This window comes from Cuculus canorus, chromosome 19 (assembly GCF_017976375.1).
Source record: "Cuculus canorus isolate bCucCan1 chromosome 19, bCucCan1.pri, whole genome shotgun sequence".
In the NCBI taxonomy this organism is placed as follows: Eukaryota; Metazoa; Chordata; class Aves; order Cuculiformes; family Cuculidae; genus Cuculus; species Cuculus canorus.
In genome coordinates this window covers 11,555,629-11,578,437 of record NC_071419.1, presented here as the reverse complement: position 1 = coordinate 11,578,437, position 22,809 = coordinate 11,555,629, and the positions used below count along the sequence as shown (strand labels likewise).

Genomic DNA, 22,809 nt, shown 5'->3' with positions numbered 1-22,809 from the left:
ACACGTTGTGTTCCTTAGCAGCTAAGGAACTGTGGTCCTCTCTGTGCTCCCCAGTAGGGCAGGAGACACAGGTGTTGGGAGAGGAGGTGGGAGAAGGAAGGGCTGAATAAAAATTTGTGGGAACCTAGCATTTCATTTCATAGAATCATAGAATGGTTTGGCTTGGAAGGGACCTCAAAGCTCATCCAGTTCCAACCCCCTGCCATGAACAGGGGACACCTTCCACTGGATCTGGTTGTTCCAACCTTGCTTTGAACACCTGCAGGGATGGGGCAGCCACCACTTCTCCGGATTTCCATGGATGCTTTCTCACACAACCTGAAACAATCTTTTCCTGACCATGCAAAACAGCAAAAGACAGACGAGCAGCAAACAAGAACATTCACACATGGCCAAACAAATATTCCCCAACATCATCTTATAGCAACACCTACCTAGTGCTGCTCAAGAGCAAGCTCTTCCCAGGAACAGAACCAACCGTGTTTTTTATAGCCATGTTCTTTCTTTCCCTTCCCATTTCCTATTGCTTACAGTTTGGGAAGAAAACAACCTTCCTTCCAGTTTGTAACAGCGCTGGATTCCCTTGCTGAAAGAAGCAACTCACTGCAGCCCGATACACAAGGAGACACAAAGGAAAAAATACTCTAAAATATAGATATGATAGTCAGTTATCTATGCCTGGACCCGCTCAATGGCCTTTTCCTCACCATAGCCAGCTGTACTTTAGAAACAAATCTATATATGGGACAGGCATTTCCCATAGTTGCTCCACACAGGCTTTCTGGGTGAAATCTTGGGTACCACCAAGTCACCAGCAACTACCAGCCCCCATTTTCCATGCTAAAGGAATGATGATATTTATCTCCAACCTCCAAAATTCTCTCCTGGAGGCTCTTTCAGCCAGAGCACCAAAGCAGCAGTGCCAGAAGATGAGTGCTCTAACCAACCCTTGGATTCTGCCAACCATTCACCCAGTGCAGCAGCAGAGGCTCTGCTCTACCAATACCAGCATGGGATTGAACCCACTCACACCCTGAACGCTGCAGGCACACCGGGAAAACAGATGGAAAATAGCAAGAGACTCCAGGTTGAATATATCTTGCCATGTTCCTTATATTTCTCCCTTCCTCTGGAGATGGTCTATGGCATGTAAATGCATTTGATTACGTAGAAGTTCTTCAAGAAGGAAATAACCAGTGCTTCCCATCTCCAACCTGAACCCAGAGTGGTGCTGCAGCCCTCGCACAAGGTGCTGCGCCTGGACAACAAAGGCAGGAGCCAAAGGCAGGAGAGGGACCAGTGCCTCACACAGCCAGTGCTTTTGTACGGATGTCTGGAAGCACCCAGGTCTTGAGGACAACCCGAGGAAGGCTGAAGTCATCTTCTTCGAAGGCGCTACCTCTACCCACCTCCTAGGGAGGAAGACTGCCCCAGGAGGGCAGCGAGTTGTGGAGGGTCTCATTTGGGGTTACAGATCCAAGTCCTGCAGGCACTCAGAGACAACCCAACAGCCACAGCTGTGTACCCAGCACACCAACATTCAGGGACTGGAGGCACAAATCCTCATATGAGGGAAAGGAGGAGTGACTTGCCACAATCCATGTGTTAATAGGGTGGAGGAAAGGTGAAGTGGGGAAAAAAAGACATTGCTACATGTTAGGGCCTCACAAAGAACATGGATGCTGACACCATGGACATGGTTTATCCTGGACTTCGTTCACATCGGGATGTGCCATGCAGGTTAAAGGTGTTTGAGCAGGACGGGAGATGGGAAGGCTGTTGGTTAGTTGGAGCATTCAGTTTTGCCAGGATCTTATTGAGCTTCGTGGCTGGAACGTGGGCAACACGCCCACTGCATCCAGAGCTTTCCGTTGCTCCCTGATCCCTGGTTAGACTTTCACACCCTTTCATCACATACCAGACGTGTATCTCAACGCATGGTCAAAAATCCAGGTCCCTGAATATCGATTTCGTGTATATCCAACAGGAGAGCCACGTTCCACTGCTTTGCCATCTAAATCATGCAAAAAAAAATCAGAAAAGAGCCCTTAAAGTGGATGCATTTTCAAAGAATAACGATGGCTGAAACCTATTAAAAATTGCCAAGGTCCATCTGTCCCTGTGGCTTGGTAACAAGATGTCAGGGGTCACACAGAGTCTCTTAAGCTATTTTATTTCATATAACCAGGGAGAATCCAAAGTGCTCTTGAACTACATGTGCTGAACAGCTCAGCAACTGAGACATCAGCATCCCAGCATGAATCAGCCGTCTGCATGCAAAACTGATGGGCTCAACGCAGAAGGATTCGCTCCCCGCTTTGTCTCAGAAATGTTTCTGATTTAAAGCATTACTTGAAAAACCCTCTCCAAAACATTTCTCGTAAAGATGGACCAGATTGAGGGCTTAAATAGTTCTGTATAAAACTCCTGATCAACTCAGAGATAACGCAGTGCTCCAAAACACAAACACTGCCCTGATGGCATTCTCAGCATCAGAGAACGATCCACATCAGCCAGCTCAGCAGCCTCTCCCCCTCTCTCTTTGGTTTACAACCCAACGGCTGTTGTCTTTTCCTCTCCTTTCTAGGCAGCTTCCCGGGGGGGGCTCTGCTGCCTCTCTGCCCCGACAGCCCTGCCCTGAAAACTGTTGGTGTGTGGGAGCTCTGCCCACCCTGGCCCACAGCCAGAACATGAAGCCAACAAGAGAAAAGAAGTGAAGAGCACGACAAAACGCATCTCGGAGCTGTGCTGGGCAAGAAACACAGCACCCATGGAGGGGAGATGGGGACAAGAAGGAGCACAGGGTCAGACGCCACTGTTATCCATCTGCTCCTAGCCAGACCCTGGGTCAAAGCCAACTTCTCCATTAGCTTTCTTTGCTTGGGATACCCGAAGGGGAACCCCATGGGGCTTCTTAAGACATCTATGGAAAGGCAGATGAAAGAGAAATGGTCCAAACCCACAAACATCAGCACTGGCTCTTAAGCTGGAGGGCTGCAGCACTGCCACCACCTATCTCGCTCCACCACATCTGCTTCCATCCACTGCGGGGCGTATGCTGCTCTGAACGGATGGAAACAGGGTCTGGAGTGGTCCAAAGTGTAGGGAGAGACACGGGAACGCATAATGGGACAGGAGGCAGCACTGATGAAAACCCTACAAGTGAATAGCAGCAACAGAGCTGGGAATCCCTGTTCTAAATTGTCCCAAGTAACAACTAAAAATACAAACACAGCACACTCCTGCAGGAGACGTCTGACTCAGAAAAGGGGCATAAATCTTCTCATGTGCTTTTCAGCCAAGTCCCCATGCTGAGCCCGCAGGAAAGCTGTCTGTTGCCTGGAGCTGTACATGTCCTGAAGCCTGCGGCCCCGGCACAGACGACATACCCGCAATGAACTCATCCAATGGAGACAGGCCAGGCGTTGGCATTGCCACGTGAAGGAGAAGGATTCATTCACTCTCGATTCACCACTTCATTCCACATCATGAATTGCTATAAAAGCAATTTTCAATACCTCCAATCTCAGCCTCCCTGATGAAGGCAAATAAAACCCTGCCAAAGCCTTGCCTTTCCACACATCTGAAGTGATTGAGTTGCAGGACTACCAGACCACATCAGAAAGGCTTCAGGAAGGAAATCTCCTGGTGAGCAGGAGTGGAAAGCATGGAGTCTTTGCTCCGGAGGAAGAAGGTACCAGTATCTTCGGCTGCTTGCACACCTGGGCTGCTCCAGAGCAGCAGCCAAAATTGCCAGCTGAGAGCAGGCACGGGACGGTCCTTGTGTGAGCTGCACTGATGTCTGCAGTGATGGAAACCGTGCCCGCCTGTGGTTTCTGTGAGGCCACAGAGGGGACCAGCAGAATGGACTGGGAGCCAGCTTGAGAAACCAAAAGGAACTGATATCTGGGCACCACAGCTGCTCCACACAGTGCACAGCATTTAGGGGACAAACAGCAAAGTTCATCACCTCCCCAACGAACATGAGTTATGGGAATGATGGATGAATGAGGCACTCACGGGGCTCTTCTCACGAAGGAACTGGCCACCAATTGCAATTGCCTCAGGACCGAGTCGCCTTTAGAGAAACGCAATGTGGGGCTATGAAATAACAAACATGACTGTTTTCATTCAAAAAGGCCCTTCAAGATATAATTCTACAGTTGACTTTCTAAAGCTTCCAGCTACCACTTGTTAACCAATATTCCCACAGTGCCTGTGTGCTGAATTGCATCTCCTCCCCTCTCAGGCTGCCCCAGGTTCCTCAGGAGGTACCACATGTGGGTGAACATCTGAGTTAATCAACAGCAAAAGCCCATGCCCCACTTGGCACAACAATATGGCCAGCTCGGGGGACATCGCCTACAGAGCAGCTGCTGCTGCCCAGCATGAAGCCCAGAACAGGGTCCTACGTGACAGTCGCAACCTGCAGATGCTTTCACTTAGTGACCACAACTGAAAGAGAAGCTTCTACTGCCTCCCACCACTGGTGACCTCTCCACCCATCCCTCCCGCAGTGCCAGGAACACATCTGTGACTCAGGGTTGCCCATGCAGCGACCAACCTCTCAAGAGCTATGGGGGCACAAAAGCTCTGAATATACACAAAATACCTCCAAATGTTAAGATCTTTAACTTGGGAAGAGTTATGGACTTCTTAGGCTTTCCTGAGATGTTTTGATCCTGCATAAACAGCAGTGACCTCCAACCCTGCCGTTCTAAGTGGCTGTCCTTCTGGGGAAAGGAAGATAGGAAAGTCAATCATGCTCCCAATACAGGCACTAGCTAATGACACCCTCCAGGGTTTCCTTCCAACAGCAAGGGTAATGACCAAGCAAAATCTAACCACACAATCTAACATCAGTACCTCCTTTCTCTCTCCCTGAAAGACAAACAAACACCAACTGCAACTCTGGGCAGCTCAAATTAGCTTTTTCCCAAGTCCCTCAAAGGAAACATGGTCCAACTGCTCTTTCTTCTTTATATCAGCAACTCCTTTGTCTTGCAAAAGTCTCTGCTGGGACCTGCTCCATGTTGGAGCCAACAGAGAAGTCCTGTTAGCATGAGTGATGCCTCGCCAGGATCCCACAGAAATCATTCTCCCCAGAGCAGGAGGAGAGGACAGTCTGATGTTCACAGAAAGAGAGGAAAAGCTGCTTCTCATCCCAGGTGCAGGTGGGATGGGACAGGAAGCAGTGTCTGGAAGTGTCCCATCACAGCTAGCCAAGAGACAAAACTATTCCTGACACTTTACTAGAGATCAGAAAAACAAACAGCAACCCATAAAACCTGGTTTTGAGCTAAATCAAATTATTGACAGAAAACAGTCACTCTCCTCAAAAGCTTTTCAACTTCTTCTCAGGCTCTCCTCCTGATCGCCTCCTCACCCATGCCCCACACCCCTACCACCAGCCCTGAGCTCTCCATGAATTCTGCACATGGCTGATGGACAAGACAATTAACACCTCAAAAGAATAAGGTAATCTTTTCCTTACAGTTACCCCAATCTTGGTTGAATCTTCAGGAGTGATAAGTTGTAAATAGCAAAAGTTAAAGGAGGTCAATAATCCTGAGCCAAGACCCTGAGATTGATGTGCACCTTGGCTCTGGGCCCTCTGGCAGAGCCATGCTTCCAGAAACACCTTTCTGGAGCTTTATTCCCCTCCCCAACACTAGGACTCAGGGAACTGACTGATGGGGCATGTTATCCCATAGCTTACCGAGCGTTTGCTGGTTGCGGACCCCACCTATGACCACGCAGATCTCTGCAGGAACGTCTCCTGGACCATCTTTTATGTTCTTCTTGGAATCTTTGGTGTCATCCTGCCAGATCACCTCTTCGATGTAGTCATCTGGTACTTCTGTTTTGACTTTCACTTCAGTCATCATTCCAGCCTCCTCACTGGGTGAGGACTGAGATGTCACCGAGTCGGAGCCCTCTGCTTTTGGGCTCCGTGGGCTCCTCTTCAAACACTCCCTGAATAGGGGAAAAAGAGGAGAAACCATGAATTCTCATTGTCAAACACTCCCATTCTCATCCCTAGGACATCAGTAAAGGTACTTTCTTTTAATGCAATTTATTTTAAATATGTACGGGTAGGTATGGATGTCTGTCAAAATTCAACCAGAAAACAGCAATAAAACCATCCGCAAGTAATGAAGATAACATTAATCACCACAAGGAGCAGCAGCAGTCACACAGAGGCTGAGCTACTAAACAAGAGCATGGAAATTCAGCTGGTTCCTAGCAGGCCAGGAGCACAACTCCAGCAGTCCCAGGGTCAAATATTGCACCACGACTTGTCCATACATGCAGAGCTAACACCATGTGCTCCTGATATTTTCAATCTGGAGTGCTCTTTGCCCTTGCACACTTCTCCATGGGTTAATCCACTGTCAAATCCTCTCTTTTAACCCTTCTGAGCAATGGTTACACTCATCTCAGTGGGAGTCCTGCTGAGGACTCTAGAACTGAACACAGGGCTCCAGATGAGGTCTCACCAGAGCAGAGGGGCAGAATCCCCTCCCTCCCTGCTGGTTCCACTGCTTTGGATGCAGCCCAGGAGTGAAAAACAGGCTGAACTTATGGATGAGAGTTATTAGACCATTCAATAACGAAAGAGAAGGAAATCTCATTGCTTGGAACATCATAGAATGTCAGAAAAAAGTATGAATTAAGATGTTAGAAAACTTAACACCTGCTCTGTTTTTTGGTACCGGTTATGGAGCTGGTTGAGAAATCACAGTGCTGCAAGGGAAGGGTGAAAGTACCCAGTGGGCAACCCTGGGAGGATGGAGAGGAGTGGATGAAGAAGAGAACAATCTTCTGCAATAATTACTGCACAACCTCCTCCACGGACACTGAGCTGCTATTTCAAAATGGGTCAGTCACATCACATCACCAGACATTTTAATATTCATCCTTTCATACTCATTATGGAACGGAATGTACAATGAATTGCCCCAAACAGAGGGAATTAGCCTGGACCTGCCTCCTCGCTCCTCCCAGCCTCCTCAGACATCGTTCCCCCGTGCTCCCAAAATCACACCAGGCTTTTGCAAGTGAGAAAGATGAATTAGGACAGAGAAGATGTGTTTGAAAGCTGGATGGTCTTTACAGTAATATTATTGGATGTCCAAAAGGTCCATCAATCTCCATCCACAACATAGCTGAGCACCCGTTCCACAGCCGAGGGAAAGGCAGCAGCCAGGAGCGCAGGAACGAAATGTTCGGCAATCAGAAAAGGGTGGGATTCATTGTGAATCAATCAAATTGAGAAGGTTTGAAATGCAAAACAGTGATAAAGGCAGCAAAAGCCATGGGGGTGGAAGGGAAAAACATCCCTTCTTTGGTGAGGACAGTGGAAGGAGATCAAAACCAACCCAGTAGGATTCCCAGCAGCAGGCCCAAGGGACCCAAGGGAACAGCAGGAAGATGCCAGGGGAGGGTTACGTTGGACATTAGGTTCACCCCCAGAGGGTGGTGAACCACTGGAACAGCTCCCAGGGAAGTAGACAGGGCATGAAGCCTGACAGCACTGAAGCAGCATTTGGCCAATGCTCTCAGCCCCACAGTGCGAATGTTGGGGTGTCCTGTGCAGGGGCAGGAGCTGGAGTCTGTGATCCTTGTAGGTACCTTCCAACTCAGGACATTCTGTGCTTCTGCGATTCAGGCAGGAGGTGAAGTGGTCAGAGAAAGGCAGCTCTGCAGCTAATGTGAGGGTGAAACGCCACAGTTATAGAGGGTACGGCAACATACACTTGCCAGCCAACATAAAAAGCAATGCAGGAGCCAAATGATGTGGAATAAAAAGCTCCTACAACTAGCAGTGAGGCTCAGGATACAGCTTTCTAAGGAGATTATAAATTGGGTAAGAATATCAGAGACCTTCCGATGGCACCCGGCTTTGCTCACGTTACGTTCCAATATAAACCAAATAATCAGGACACGGCACAGAGCAAGCAATCGGCCACGTGCTGCACAGCAAAGCACTGTCCTAAATGGGAGCTGCTCCTGACAAAGGTGTCTCCTGAAATGGCTAATGTGGCACAGATGGGATGCCGCATCCCTGGAGGTGCTCAAGGCCAGGTTGGATGGGGCTTGGAGCAGCCTGGTCCAGTGGGAGGTGTCCCTGCCCATGGCAGGGGGTGGAACTGGATGGGCTTTGAGGTCCCCTCCAACCAAAAGCACTCTGGGACTCTATGATTCTATGAGTTATTAACGCTCTGGAATCACATTTAACATCACTGCTGCTAAACATTACAGCTGACCCATGAAGGGGTGGAGAGCTGTCATCGTGAAAGGGACACCAACACCAGCAGATCCCTCGCTTTGTCAGTCACATCCGGGAACGTGGCTGTACCCACAAACAGCATCCCTGTCCTCAGTCGTGATGCCAGCAGCCCAGTTGCGCTGCAACCACAGAGTCATGCTCTGACCTAAAGGACTACTGCAATTTTCAGATAAACACACTGGAGATCCAGGAAGAAGGTGATTTTTTCCCCATACAAAGCCGTGGGGAAGCCAGTCCCAGAGCTGTGGATGGACTGAGCACTCAGTTATTAAAAGGTGATAAGAAAAGCTGGAAAGAGTTCAAAGAAGAGGCACTGAAGTGGTTTGAGACCAGGAAAAGATATTCTCTGTCTTCCCAAGACCAAACAACTTCAGGCTGTTTCTGATGCCAAAAGGAAGGCTTAAGAGATTATTTGATTGCAGCGTATTATCATCTTCTTGGAGAGAAAACACTGTCTTTCCTTAATTTGGCAGGGAAGAGTGGAGTATGAGCTCATCACTAGAGGCTGGAAGTAGCAGAAATGAGGCATAAAATATGAGCACGGATGGTGGTCCACAGGAACAACCATTTTCCAAAGGGTGTGCTCAAGGAGAACAGATCTCTCCAAGCCTTGAAATCCAGAGTATCCATACCTGTCTGGCCCCGGGTTACAGGGCTCTGCACAGATGGGCCAGACAGTGCCCTCAAGCTGTAGGAATATACAAACAATCAGACCAGAGCAATCTTTGCTCTTCACACACAGACCTGGATCCATCTCTGCCAAGAAAGTAACTTCCCAGCTGGGCTGCCTGCTCTTCGGGGGGAGCTACCCATGCAAATACAGATTGAGAGTAATGCTCTTCCACTGTCCCGTGCATTACAAACCTGAGCAGACAGTAGGTGTATGGGACTCCAGCCCCAAATATTTTAGCAACTCTCTTCTGCATAACTAAATTCTACACATAGAATCACAGAATGGTTTGGGTTGGAAGGGAACTCAAAAGCCCATCCAGTTCCAAACCCCACCATGTGCAGGGACACCTCCCACCGGATCAGGCTGCTCCAAGCCTCATCCAACCTGGCCTGGAACACCCACAGGGATGGGGCAGCCACCACTGCACTGGGCAACCTGGGCCAGGGCCTCCCTCACAGCAAAACATTTCTTCCGAAGATCACAGCTTAAAACCGTTCCCCCTTGTCCTATCCCTGCACTCCCTGATCAAGAGCCCCTCCCCAGCTTTCCTGGAGCCTCTTTCTGTACTGGAAGCTGCTTTAAGGTCTCTCCTCAGCTTCTTCTTCTCCAGGCTCAACAACCCCAACTCTCTCAGCATCTCCTCGTACAGGAGGTGCTCCAGCCCTCAGATCATCTCCATGGCCTCCTCTGCACTCGCTCCAACAGCTCCATGTCCTTCCTGTGCTGAGGACTCCAGAACTGGATGCAGGGCTCCAGGTGAGGTCTCACCAGAGCGGGAGGTCACAGTAGAATCCCTGCAAGGAGCCTGCTGGTCATCTCAAAAACAAAATAAACAAAAAAATGAAAACCATTGGACCACGGGATTTTTGCAATAGTCTTACAAGAATTTTACAACAGAGATCTTCTCTGTGTTCTCACACGTACTAGGAGAGAAGCCAGCTGCAGCCTGATGTACCCAGGTTTCTAAATGCATGTGTCAGGGAGGTGAACCCACCCTCCCACCCCCAGCGCTCCGCTCTCAGCATCCTGCAAAGCCAGGCACTGCCTGGGGACCCAGCAGAGAGGTCTGTACAGATCCACATCCCGCTCAGATCCCAGGGAAAAGGCTCGAAGGTGGTGAAAGGGAATAAATGATAAGCATTAAGATCTTTTTTTTTTCAGATTATATGTATCTATAAAAATAAAAATACATGTATATATGCGTAAAGTGTGTGTCTGTACATGCACACACATCTCTGTATGCCTCTACACACATACAAGGGCTGGCGCGTCTCCAGCAGCATCCCAGTGTCGCACCGGTCTCTCAGCCCCTCTGGCAGCCCCAGGATGTGCATTCTCTGCTGACACCCTGAGGTGCCGGCGTTCTATTGCACGAGCCACATCCTGTTCCACAGGGCCCTGGTGTCCAGCCTGTGCAAGCCAAAATGCAAGAAACACCATCCTGGATGCAAGCATTCCTGCTGACCCACACCAGGCTGGAATCAGCCCCACAGCAGCTGGGAGCAGCTTTAGGGGCCTCTCATGGCCCCTGGTGTTTCACTTAAGAAGGAAGCACTGTGTTCTCAGGTTGCTCTTGTTATTCCATCTCTCACAGAGATACTCTGGCCGCTGGCTGATGTCAATCTTCAGCCAAACTTCAGCTGCAGCCTCTCTCCAGCTCCATATCCAGAGGAACGTTATGGCTTTGCAGAACATCTTAATATAAATGTAATGAAAGAGCAACACAGAGGTGTCCTTCCTTCTCTGGATGGGCTACGCAGGGGTGAGAAGAGTCAGGAGACTCACTGCTTCGTGTGATGCATGAGGGGGCATCACCAGCTGCCAAGAACAGCAGGTGAAGATGATGGAACCTCCCGCTTTTCCTGCACATGGAGAACATCTTCCTCACCTCCATTCTTGCAGTATCCCGAAGACTGATGGACACAGAAGAACTGGTCTGAAGAGTACAAAAGAAGATCCTGACAGGCAACAGGACTGACTCTTGCCAGGAGTGGCAGAGAGAGCAGTACCCAACAGCTCAGCTTCACAGCGACCACCACTCACACGGCCACTGACAGCTCAATCTCTCATTTTGCTTTGACACTGCAACCAAAAAGCTCCTCAAGCGTGATGGTGGGTCCCTTTCCCGCCTAGGAGGTGCAGGGCTCACACAATTGCTGCTGCCGACGGCAGAGCACCCAGCAGAGCAGCGCTGAAAGCCCTGGGGCAGGTCCGAGCTCTCAAAAAGTTCCCTCCATGCCTCTGCTGGAGCTTTGGAGAGATGGTGGTGGCAGCAGTGGTGGAAGACAGCCCTCTTAGCAAAAACCAGCATCACTTTCTTCTGGTCCCATGGGAGATCCAACCAGTGTCCCTGTGACTGGAGCAAAACTAGGATCAGTTCAGGCTTCCTGGGTCTGGTGCTCTGTTACCCGATTTGCTGAAGGGATGCTGTGCCAACACGGGTGTAATTGTCCCCAGGGTGCCAGGGCTGCTGTGCTGAAGGAACGATCCCCACGGACAGCAGAGTTTGCAGCCTCCTGGTTTGAATGGGGAAACGTTACCAACACCACGAAACAAACTGGGAAAGAAAAGGATGTTACTAACACTGGAAAACTCCAGACGGAGTGGAGAGTGGTACACACACAGCCACAGAACTGGGTTCCACTCAGGAGACAGCATTCACTGCGTCTCCATCAAGCAGAGGATGAAGTCAGGAGGGAATGCACTCACCTAAGGGAGGTGACTCAGTAAAGCATCATTTTCTTATGACCACTTTGGTCCTTGGACGTCGCATCCCTTGCAAGCCTGTGACACCACACTTGCTCAGTTCTGTGCTGAATTTTGCCTCCTCTGCTTCTGAGCAGCTCAAAAAGTCTCCAGTTAGAGTGGAGGACAAAGAAGCAGCAGATCCAGAACACACTTCTCCAGTAATTCACCCCAAGAGCCTTGGTGATGGAGAACACATTGCCTGGTGGAGGGAAGAAACCAGCCCCAGCACCACTCTGTCCAAACCTGGTCCTGCCATTTCTCCTCTGCTTCCAGCACCACCAGAGCTGTTACACAACTGCCAGAAAGGCATCAGAAAGAAGATGAGTAAGAACAGGGGTGAATATTCAGTTGCGCAGATCCCAAGGCTGGAGGCAAGCTTGGGTGGGGGCACACAGAGAGAAGAGAACAACACAGCTTCTGGGTTGTCGGTCAAATATTGGTGCTTGGTTCTGGAAGCAGAAGTGCTCCCCAACGTGAAATGAGAGGCAACCACATCCCAGAGCTTGTGCCATGTGAACAGAGAGATCAGCCCTGTCTTCTGCATCCCAGAGGGTAACACTTTGGTACCGGTGATGTGGTTGGAATCTCCACTTGGTGGAGACAGCAGTGCAGGAGGACTGAGGGAGAACCTGCCATGAGTCAGATCCCACTCCTGGGTACCGGCAGCCCATTCCTCTCGTGATGGATCTGAACGCAGTCCCCAGCCTCTGGACATGACCTTTTTGGGAGAAACAACATGGTTTTACAGTGTTTAAAGCTGCAGTTTCCTCTGCAGGTCCAACCCACATTTACCATCCACGGCACAATGTTCTCTGGGAAGAGGACATTCTTCAGGCAAAGCTCTGTTTGCACAGGACAAAAACTTCTCCGACAGATCACAGCAGAGATCAGCAGAGCGCACAGGCACATCTGGCTCAGACCCTACCTCCTTCCACAGAGTGTATCTAACTTCTCTGTGTCTTTGAGCTTTCCTGGGCAATACCACCCTCCTCTACTGTTTAACGTCTTGTCCTTACTGCATTTTAGAGCTCAGCAACCCAAGAGGAGAGGAAGCCTTGGGATCACCCGCTGCTCACACCGTCATTCAGGAGCGCCCCAGATCACTCCTACAGATGAGGCGCTGTTTCGCCTTCCAGAAGAGACTTTGTGGCTTTTAAACATTAAAGAGGCAAACAAATATCACACTTGCATTCACCACTCCTGACTAAGTAGGCCACAGAGCCAATTACTGTTATTACCAGCGCTGCCATCCCACAATGCTCGTTTCAACACCGCTGCCTGCTTTGATCACCAGACTTTCATCTCCCAATGACGTTACGGCCACTTTCATGTCAGACACAAGCATGTGAAGGCAGAAGAGACTTAAGGAAGCCTCAATGCAGACTCATTGTGGGGAACTGGAAAGGTACGGGTAAAAATGGGGTCCTTGACCCATTTAGGTAGAGCTCCCCTTGGCACTACACCCATGATGGTTCATGAATCCCAAGGCTTTAGCACAGCCAAATATTGCAATAAGAAAAGAAGGGGGGGAAAAAAAAAAGATTAAAAGCTGGGCATAAGCTGACAATGTATGCTCACAGCCCAGAAAGTGTCCTGGGCTGCATCCAAAGTAGTGGGACCAGGAAGGATGGAGGGGATTCTGCCCCTCTGTTCCGCTCTGGTGAGACCCCACCTGGAGCCCTGCATCCAGTTCTGGAGTCCTCAGCAGAGGAAAGACATGGAACTGTTGGAGTGAGTCCAGAGGAGGCCATGGAGATGATCCGAGGGCTGGAGCACTTCCCATACAAAAGAGCGGCTGGGAGAGCTGGGGTTGTTCAGCCTGGAGAAGTCTCTGCAGAGACATTAGAGCAGCTTCCACTACCAAAAGGGGCTCCAGGAAAGCTGGGGAGGGGTCTTGATCAGGGAGTGCAAGGAGAGGATGAGGCGGAATATTTTTCAGCTGCAAGAGGGGTGATTGAGATGCGATCTTAGGAAGAAATGTTCTCCTGAGTGTGAGGAGGCCCTGGCCCAGGTTGTCCAGGGAAGTCGTGGATGCTTGATCCCTGGAGGTGTTCAAGGCCAGGTTGGATGGGGCTCTATGCAACCTGATCTGGTGAACGATGCCCCTTGTCCTGCTGGAGGGTTGGAGTGGATGCCCTGTAAATGCCTCTTCCAATCCAAACCAAGCTATGATTCTGTGACAAATCACTGTACAAGTACGATTTGGGCCATAAAGTTGAGCAGTCTGGATAATGTCTCACTGGCACCACTGCAAGAAGCAACACCAGGGCAATGCAAAGAGCTCTTCCAATGGAAGGACAGAAAGGCAACAGCTGCCTTCACACTGATTTACTCTGCAGGGTAACATTCCACACATGGAGCAATCAACCTCCTTCCAGTTGGTGTCCTGTGGGACAGGGGTTGGAGGAGAAGGGGATGCAAACCAAAATGCTGCAACATGGAGCCATGTCCTCCTCTCTAAAGTGTTTCATTTTGCTGAGATGAGCAGAACTGGCAATGACTGAAAGCAAACAGGGCCCATCAGGCACTGCAGCCAAAAGTAACTCTCATTTGCAGTTTGCTTTTTCTGATCTGGAGTAGCATTCTCATAAATAATGGAAGTGACTAAAAGCTACTTAAAAAACACACACTCCTCCCTACTGAAAGAAGGAGAAAAAAAAAAAACCCAATTATAAAAGGACATTTCTCCCAGCTAGGAATAATTTGTCATGTAATTCTCTGAAGACAGCAACAGAAACACACGTGCTCTGTGCTCCCTTTGAGTGATCTGTGATTGCATTCGTACTCAGATGGCTTCTAATGAGGCTATTTTTACAGTACACATCCTGCCGAGCTTTTGGGGAGGAGCAAAGTGGAGACTCAGTCTTCAACGTCAGCTCCTGTGTATTTTCTCCTCAAATGGAGAGGAAAAGGAAACAAATGTAGAGGAGGACAGATCGCTTTGAACCAACACCTACAAACAGCTCTGCCACCCCAGCAGTAAACCTGGAGCATCTTCAGCATCTGGGAGACCACTCAAGCTGGAAGCACCAGAGACACATCACTAATTAGGACCAGAGTTCTTAAACATCTTTGTTGCAGTGGACAGTGGGATTGAGGGCACCCTCAGCAAGTTTGCTGATGACACCGAGCTGTGTGACACCATTGACATGCTGGAGGGAAGCGATGCCATCTAGAGGAACCTGGACTTGAGAGGTGGGCCTGTGCAAAATTCATGGAGTTCAACAAGGCCGAGTGCAAGGTCCTACATGTGGGTTGGGCCAATGCCAAGCGAATTATAGACCACATGAAAAATGGATTGGAAGCACCCCTGAAGAAAAGGACTTGGGGTGCTGGTGGATAAGAAGCTGGGATGGAGCTGGCAATGGGCACTTCCAGCCCAGAAAGCTAACTGTGTCCTGGGCTGCATCCAAAGCAGCGGGACGAGCAGCACGATTCTGCCCCTCTGCTCGGGTGAGACCCCACCTGGAGCCCTGCATCCAGTTTTGGAGTCCTCAGCGCAGGAAGGATATGGAGCTGTTTGAGTGAGTGCAGATGAGGCCATGGAGATGAACCACGGGGTGGAGCATGTCTCATCTGAGGACAGGCTGAGAGATTTGGTGGTGTTCAGCCTGGAGAAGAGAAGGCTCCAGGGAGACATTAGAGCAGCTTCCAGTACTGAAAGGGGCTCCAGGAAAGCTGGGAAGGGGCTCTGGATCAGGGAGTGCAGGGACAGGATGAGGAGGAATGGTTTTCAGCTGAAAGAGGGGAGATTGAGATGAGATCTTAGGAAGAAATGTTTTACAGTGAGAGTGGGGAGGCCCTGGCCCAGGTTGCCCAGAGCAGTGGTGGCTGCCCCATCCCTGGAGGTGTTCAAGGCCAGGTTGGATGGGGCTTGGAGTCCCTGATCCAGTGGGAGGTGTCCCTGCTTATGGCAAGGGGGTGGAACTGGATGGGCTTTAAGGTCTTTTCCAACGCAAACCATTCCATGATTCTATGACTCATGCCTTGATGATAGCAATGGTAATACAGCGCCTCCCTGGCAGAGCTTTTTGCGTGCCCATTCACACCACCAAAACATGTTCTGTGAGGTTCTTGGGACACTCTGTGCGCAGGAACATCTACAGAGGTTCAGAGTCACCTGAAGCAATGTGCTTCGCAAAGTCCACCAGGACAACATCACCTCTATGGTTTTATAACTTCTCTTCTTGAAGCTGATGTGCAGTTGGACCATCCCATGATTAATTAAAACGCCTCAGCTGTTGGAAAGGAAAGGAAGAAAAATCCAGGAGGCTGAAACTGGTCTCCATTTACAGCTGTCTGCCACGACTTTAAAGTACCAGACGGTTCCTGACATGGCTGGAGGTATGGGAAGAAGAATGAACAAAATGGATGTAAGCGCACTCTTGTTTCACATGAGGTTATGAAAGCAGAGACAGAAAAAAGCGAGATGTAAACTGAAAATCTGCTGCTCAGATCAATCAGTTCCCACCCATCCCTACGGCTCTTATTTGCTCCCTGGGGCAGCCCAGGTACATGGGCACCGTGTCATACACCAGGAGGGAGGCAGACAGTGTCAAGAAGCAGAGGAACAGCCTGGTGTCCTTCATCATGGACATCTCTTCTGCAGACATGACTAGGCAAAAAGATTGTCAAGGCAAAAGAGAGAAGATGGGAGCTAGTTTTTCCAGTGGTACAGCTGAGCACCTCGCTCCTTGTCTCCATGCCTCCCGCTTCAGCTTTCAGATGTTCCCTCACAGACTTGAAAGCCAAATTGACGGACATACTCATCCAACCCAGTGTGACAGCTCACAGGGACGTTACTCCACAAATGTCATCCACAGCTTCAGCCAGTGCCTCTTCATAGTGGCCCTCTCGATTTTGATGTTTAAGGGCTGGAGTCACCATCGCATTTCTGTGTCTCTCCTCTGAGTTATTATTTTCAAAAACAGGCATCATACTTCTAGCCTGGGCTTTAAGGCCCCTTCCAACCCAACCCATTCCATGATTCTATGATACTAAGGGTGGCCAGCTCTTAAAAACAGAGGTGATAGCGTTCAAAAACCCCAAACTACCTCACGCACCCCTTGGTGGTGTGGTCTCATTGCCAAAAATGACCTTAAAGATCATCCATTTCCAACCCACCTTGCCATGGGCAGGGACACCTCCCACTGGATCAGGCTGCCCAAACCCCATCCAACCTGGCCTTGAACAGCCTGGGATGGGGCAGCCACAACTTCCCTGGGCAACCTGGGCCAGTGCCTCACCACCCTCATAGTGAAGAAATTCCTCCGTATATCTAGTCTAAAATCTGGGAAAACAAATAAAGCAGCATCCTTAATTTTTCCAGCTATCTTGGTCTACTAAACCACATGACCCAACAACAAACACCACTTCGGCAGGTGTAAGTGGAATTTAATTGCATGTTGATTCTTCCAGAGACACTCAGCAACTCCAAATCCTTCAGAAAAGGTAACCTATGGAACCCAACCAGGCTGCCTTTCCTCTAGAAATTAAACATTTAACTACAAATCAGAACAATAGTCAAGAGCCACGAAGAATTCCTAAGGTATTAGCAAAACAAATTCCCTTCAGTCCTTATTAGGAATATCTTGAGGATGGTTTGAAGAGGAAAGTCGAACCAAATATAAAAAAAATTTGGCTTACCCAACAAAAAACAAACGTGTGCTGTTTGCCAAAAGCAAATGAATTCCTTCAGATAAAAAAATGCATCACACAAATGATGCAGGTTAAATACTAAATTTAAGATGGTAATAGAATAGCCGCCAGCGTCTTTAAATTTGCAAGCGTGGAAATGTCAACAGAGACAAAGAAATTCAGGGATAAACAAAGAGAACAGATTAAGGGTTTATGCATATCAGTGACAGAGCTCCATGGTGTTTAACTAAGAAGTGACTGAGGGAGGACAATTGCCTGCCATGTTCAGAGGTCCCCCAACACAGCCCAGCCACAAGATGAATGGGATAAAACAAGCAATTGGAAAAGATGGACAGAAATGGAGACAGGACCCCTGGGAATGGAAAAAATACCCCATTGGAGAGCGATACAAACGAGGTGGCTGATGTCCTGCTGCTGGAGAAACGTGCAGGTGTAACATGAACAAGCTGTGAGGCTCTATGCTGTGATCCCAACTGCCTCAAACTGGCCAGGAGAGGGGCAACCCAAGGAAACAATGTCATAGAATCGTTAAGGTTGGAAAAGACCTCTAAAATCATCAACTCCAACCATCAACTCAATACCAATAAGCCTACTCGACCAGGTACTGAAGTGCCACATGTACATGTTTTTTGAACCCCTCTAAGGATGGAGGCTCCACCACTGCTCTGGGCAGCCTCTGCCAGGGCTTCACCACTCCATCACGAAAGAAATTTTCCCTAATATCCAATCTAAACATCCTCCAGCACAACTTGAGGCCATTTCCTCTCATCCTATCACTTGTTCTTTGGGAGAACAGACCAGCACCCACTTCACTACAACATCCTTTCAGGGAGCTGCAGAGAGCGATGAGGTCTCCCCTCAGCCTCCTCTTCTCCACACTGAACAGCTCCAGGTCCCCTGAGCTCCAGACCCTTCCCCAGCTCTTTTCCCCTTCTCTGGACACGCTCCAGCCTCCCAATGTCTTTCTTGGAGTGAGGAGCCCAAAACTGAGCTCAGGATTTGAGGTGCAGCCTCACCAGAGCTGAATATATCCTGGGAACTCAAGCTTTGCAGAGGACATTACAGCTACCACGACTCAGTGCTTCACGGCTCCAGAAAGGGACGTTTCTCCACCTCACACCCTCTGAACCCACCCAAGCCCCTGGTGTTTGGCAAACTGATGTGGAAACACACTGGGCCCGAGGGAGCCGGGCTGTGTCTGAGTGCTGTCATCTCCATATGTGTACATTTGATCTGCTTCCAGGATTTGAGGAAACCTGCCTGGGTTTCCCACAGCTTCTCTGTGGTGGCAGCACAGAACTGAACCATCCGCCTCTCCTAAAACACAGTGAAGACTTGGGGGTTTTGTGCTGATTTGCTCCATTTTGGATGTTGCTGGTGGGAGCCCTTCGGCTTATTAAATACCTCATTTAATTATTAATAGTTTTCTCTCCTTCTGATGCAGGAGGAGTCTGAAGCTCTTCATGTTCTGGCACTGAAAAACCCACAGGTGGCCTTTTAAAGGAATGGGAAAATATTTAAATTGTTTTCCTTCTTAGAAACACTCATCCCTTGGCCTGTCTCCCCATGGGACATGGAGCCCTCTCCTGAGGTTTGGAGGAACACAACTTCCAGCTTGGGCATGCAGAGATGTTGTCCTTCCTGAATGTGAGGAGCCTGCAGAAGATCTGGTGATATCCCAGGGCAGAGCTCCTCTGGGGTTACAGGAGCTGCTAGGGAAGATGTGACTACAGAGGACAGAACAAGCAACGTGGGGAGAGAAAGATGCCACCAGCGAGGCTGGAGAATGATGAATAGTGAAGGGCAAAGAAGGAAAGTAGGTGCAACCACTCCTCAATACCCTTCCCTGCAGCTGGAAAGTCATCTCAGAGACTGATATGACCAGACCACCCAAGTGCCAAGTCTCGCTCTGGGAAATTCGGGAAAAGGACACCATGCCAGATGGGAGATCTTCGTGTCCCAGCCTAAAGGAGCAGCTGGAGAGGCTCCTGCCTGCACAGCACCCTGCCTTCCTCCAGGCCAGCACCGCAGAGCCCTTCTGCTGGATGCCCAACTCCAGGAGACCTCCCAGCCTCTTTGGGGCCTCTAGTGCAGTGCTGTTAATGCCGCAATAAAGATCAGACCCATTTGTGTCTCACAGCCAGCTCATAACCCCAGCAGGGCTGGGATTTTCCCTCCGTTTCGGGAGCAGAACAGCTTTCCTGCACAGCTACATCTGTGCTGCGAGAGGACTCGGCTGGTGACAGCCCCACTGCCGACGCGGGCTCAGCTTCCAGCTGGCTCCGTTCCCTCCGCAAACAGATGCGGTTCCTATAGTAGGGTCTGATTTATTCAGCAGGAGTCTCGCACATTAAGCGTAGTTAAGTCTGAAAACAAATCTAATGACTTTAAAATAAATAGCCAACGGAGGACTTGAGACTAAAATCCCTCCTTCCTCTGACACCCACTACATAAACAATAATAATTATAGACAACCGTGCCTAACACATGGCTACGCAAGGCTCTGGTGACCAGGAAAAGCACACGCTGCTTGTCAGGCATAATTGCACATTTGGTTTTTCAATTATTTCTCGACAAGATGCAAAGCCCACCATCTCAACACTGACATTAATTACTGGTAAGTCGTTAGTTCTGCAATGGAGACTCCAAGCGCTGTTCCCACGCCGCCCACTGGTCCCTCCAGGACAACTCCCACCAGGGAGTGGTACCAAATCTGGCCAACCATGTCCAGAAGGCGCTTCAGAAGAAGGAAACACTCTCAAAGACCACAGGAGGGTAATGGATCCCCAGGGAACAGGTCTCATCCACACGAGTCCTGATGCCACCTTCCAGTTGAGTCACACAACTCTTGGCACTCAGTCAAGAACTACTCATTTTATTGGCTTTTAATTTGCTGCCTTTTAGCTCTGTTGACTTTCTCTTGCAGAAGAAAGAAATAAATCTCTGAGCTACCTTTTCTGGAGTGTTCAAAAACGCGCAGCTTTGTCGCGTTGTCTCTCAGGTGTCATCTTCTCCAATGCAAACAACCCTCTCTCTTCCAGCCCTTTAAAGCAAGCTTTTTTCCTGTGTTCCTAATAATTCTCTTCACCTCTCAGATTTCCCCACTAATAAGCGTACGGTGAGGTACAGGAACCAAACACAAGTTGATAAGACAAGAGCAGAGCAAGTGCTTTCCACCACCAATTCTCAGCTCCAAAGAGCCACACGCACTGAACCGAGTTATTCCGAAGGCAGCAGACGGGCCCCGTGATAAGATCATAAAGCCCTGTGCCTTTTAACATTTACTTGAAAGACAATAAAATCAATTCAAGACAATAAATAAACAGAAATAGCATCGACCCAATGCTATGGTCACCACAATAAGATCAAGCACACTGTAGTGATAAAAGAGAAGCTGGAGGAAGGTAAAGTTGTCCTGGCAACCTTATTTTGCTTATTTTTTTTGCTAGTGTAAATTAATCGTTAAAAGCATCCTCGTAGTTCACAGTCAGTGGGAGTTCCAAGCAGCAAGAACTTTGAAAAGCAAGTGCCTTGTGCCTCCGGCCACTGACGCCTCACAGATTTCATCAAAGACAGATTTCACCCTTCAGTCACAGAAATGAATCATGGAATGGTTTCAGTTGGAAGGGACCTCAAAGCCCATCCAGTCCCACCTCCTGCCTTGGGCAGCGACACCTCCAATTGGATCAGGCTGCTCCAAGCCCCATCCAACCTGGCCTTGAACACCCCCAGGGATGGGGCAGCCACCACTGCTCTGGGCAACCTGGGCCGGGGCCTCTCTATCCTCACAGTCATTGGTAGAGCTTTCTTGAAATATTAAATAGTTATTCCATTTTCATGTTTTTCTACAGATTGGGTCATTTCTCTTTTTCTGACCATCTTCTGTTCAGTCAGGTCAATGCCAAATTGGATTTTGTTTCCACTTCTCCAAACAAAAGAAGTGATGCTCACTCTCCCGCTGCTTCTCCACACACCTACAAAACACCAGTGATGAGGGCAGGATGTTCTGCCAGCCCGATGGGGGCGCGGGTATCTGTGTTGGGGAGATAGCGCTCAAACCCAGGAGGATGCTCTGGTGTTTGGCCCTGAAGGCACCTCCAGCACACACGGGAAGTGAGGATGCCCACAGTGGACCCTCCACCAGGAGAACATGCTCACCCACCTCCTCTGCAAAACCCTTCAGCCAGAGGTACTAAAATTCAGTTAAAAGTCCAAATAAACAGTTTAGGGGAAGGAAGCAATGCCTGGCTTCTTTCCCCTCGTTCTTCAGCCTACGTACAGTTTTCCATCCAGTGCTTTGTTCAGGCTAATTCCCAGCACCTCAACAGCCTGATGGGCCACCCCAAAACTGGGACCAGACACATTCTCCCAGTGCTAGCGTTGTTCCCATCTGCTGCAATCCACCCCACACTTCCAGCCCATCCCAGCAGGCACACAGGGGTATCCCATGCCGGGCAGCTCCACCGCACCAGAACACCACCAGTAATGAGAGGATTCCATCCTGCAAGGCCGTGCAGCCAAGCAAGGGCGCTGGGCAGGGACGATGCTGCAGTGGGGAGCATTCGGTGAATGCTCAGCAGTGGGAGAACCCGAGATCAGAAGAATGAAGAAAGATTTTAATATAGAAGGATGTGTTTCACCTGGGGGAATACAACTTCAGCAGGGTTTTCATGTCTCTGGATGGGATGACGGTGAGCAGGAGGACATGAAACGCAGCTAGAGCTGTGAAGAACGCAGCAGCATGGGTGCTCGTGGCTCTCCCACCAAGGGCTGTGGTACTTGGGGAAAAGCCTGATGTCTCAGCAGGGTTTGCTCCAGCAGCGGCCGGCAAACCTCACCTGGATGCACCGGTCTTGCTTCATGTAGATCACACTGAAGCAGGGACAGTGGCTTCTGCCACACTGCCACAGCTTCACAGCTTGTGCCACCACAGCATTTGGGGTCTGCCCACACCGCTGTGCCCCTCGCTGAGGTAGGGGATGCAGATGGAGCTGATGCCAGGACAGGGTGCACCCCTGTCCATGCTGACTTTATTCCACAGCAGCCAGACTGTCTCTCGCTTTCTGTTGTCCTCCGCCCCGGGATCTCGGCAGTCTCCTGAATGAGCTGTGCAACATCCCACCACGCGATGGCATCTCCCTTACCATCTTCTCTAGCTCTCGTGGATGCTTCCATGCTCCACTGCAGCCCATTCCCCTTCCTGGGCCACGTGATTCCCTCCCTGGTGCATCACTCGAATTTCCAGCCTTGTATCTCTCATCTCCAACATTTCTACCTACTTTCACCACAAAACCTTTTAAAACAAGGAGAGGACTTTGCCACTTTGCTCATGGATGGCTGACAACCAGAAATGAGCTTCAAATGTGCACTGGACCAGGTAAAATCAAATGACAACAAAGCCACACTTTGCTCCCAGATCCCACTGGCCCCACACATC

At 49.6% G+C, this 22,809-nt stretch overlaps 1 protein-coding gene across 17 annotated transcripts in view; it reads right to left on the bottom strand.

Annotated features, from left to right (window-relative positions):
• ZNF618 (zinc finger protein 618) overlaps positions 1-22,809 on the bottom strand; it is a 162,972-nt gene that overhangs the window by 69,970 nt on the left and 70,193 nt on the right. For 12 of the 17 annotated variants that reach the window (XM_054084602.1, XM_054084586.1, XM_054084591.1 and 9 more), the window contains exons 3-4: positions 5,720-5,976; positions 1,919-2,014 (exon numbers count right to left, since the gene is read on the bottom strand). In XM_054084602.1, the coding sequence (XP_053940577.1) occupies positions 1,919-2,014; positions 5,720-5,976 (353 nt within the window). The remainder of the gene's footprint in view (positions 1-1,918; positions 2,015-5,719; positions 5,977-22,809) is intronic. The other 5 variants (XM_054084593.1, XM_054084597.1, XM_054084603.1 and 2 more) reach the window with 1 other exon arrangement.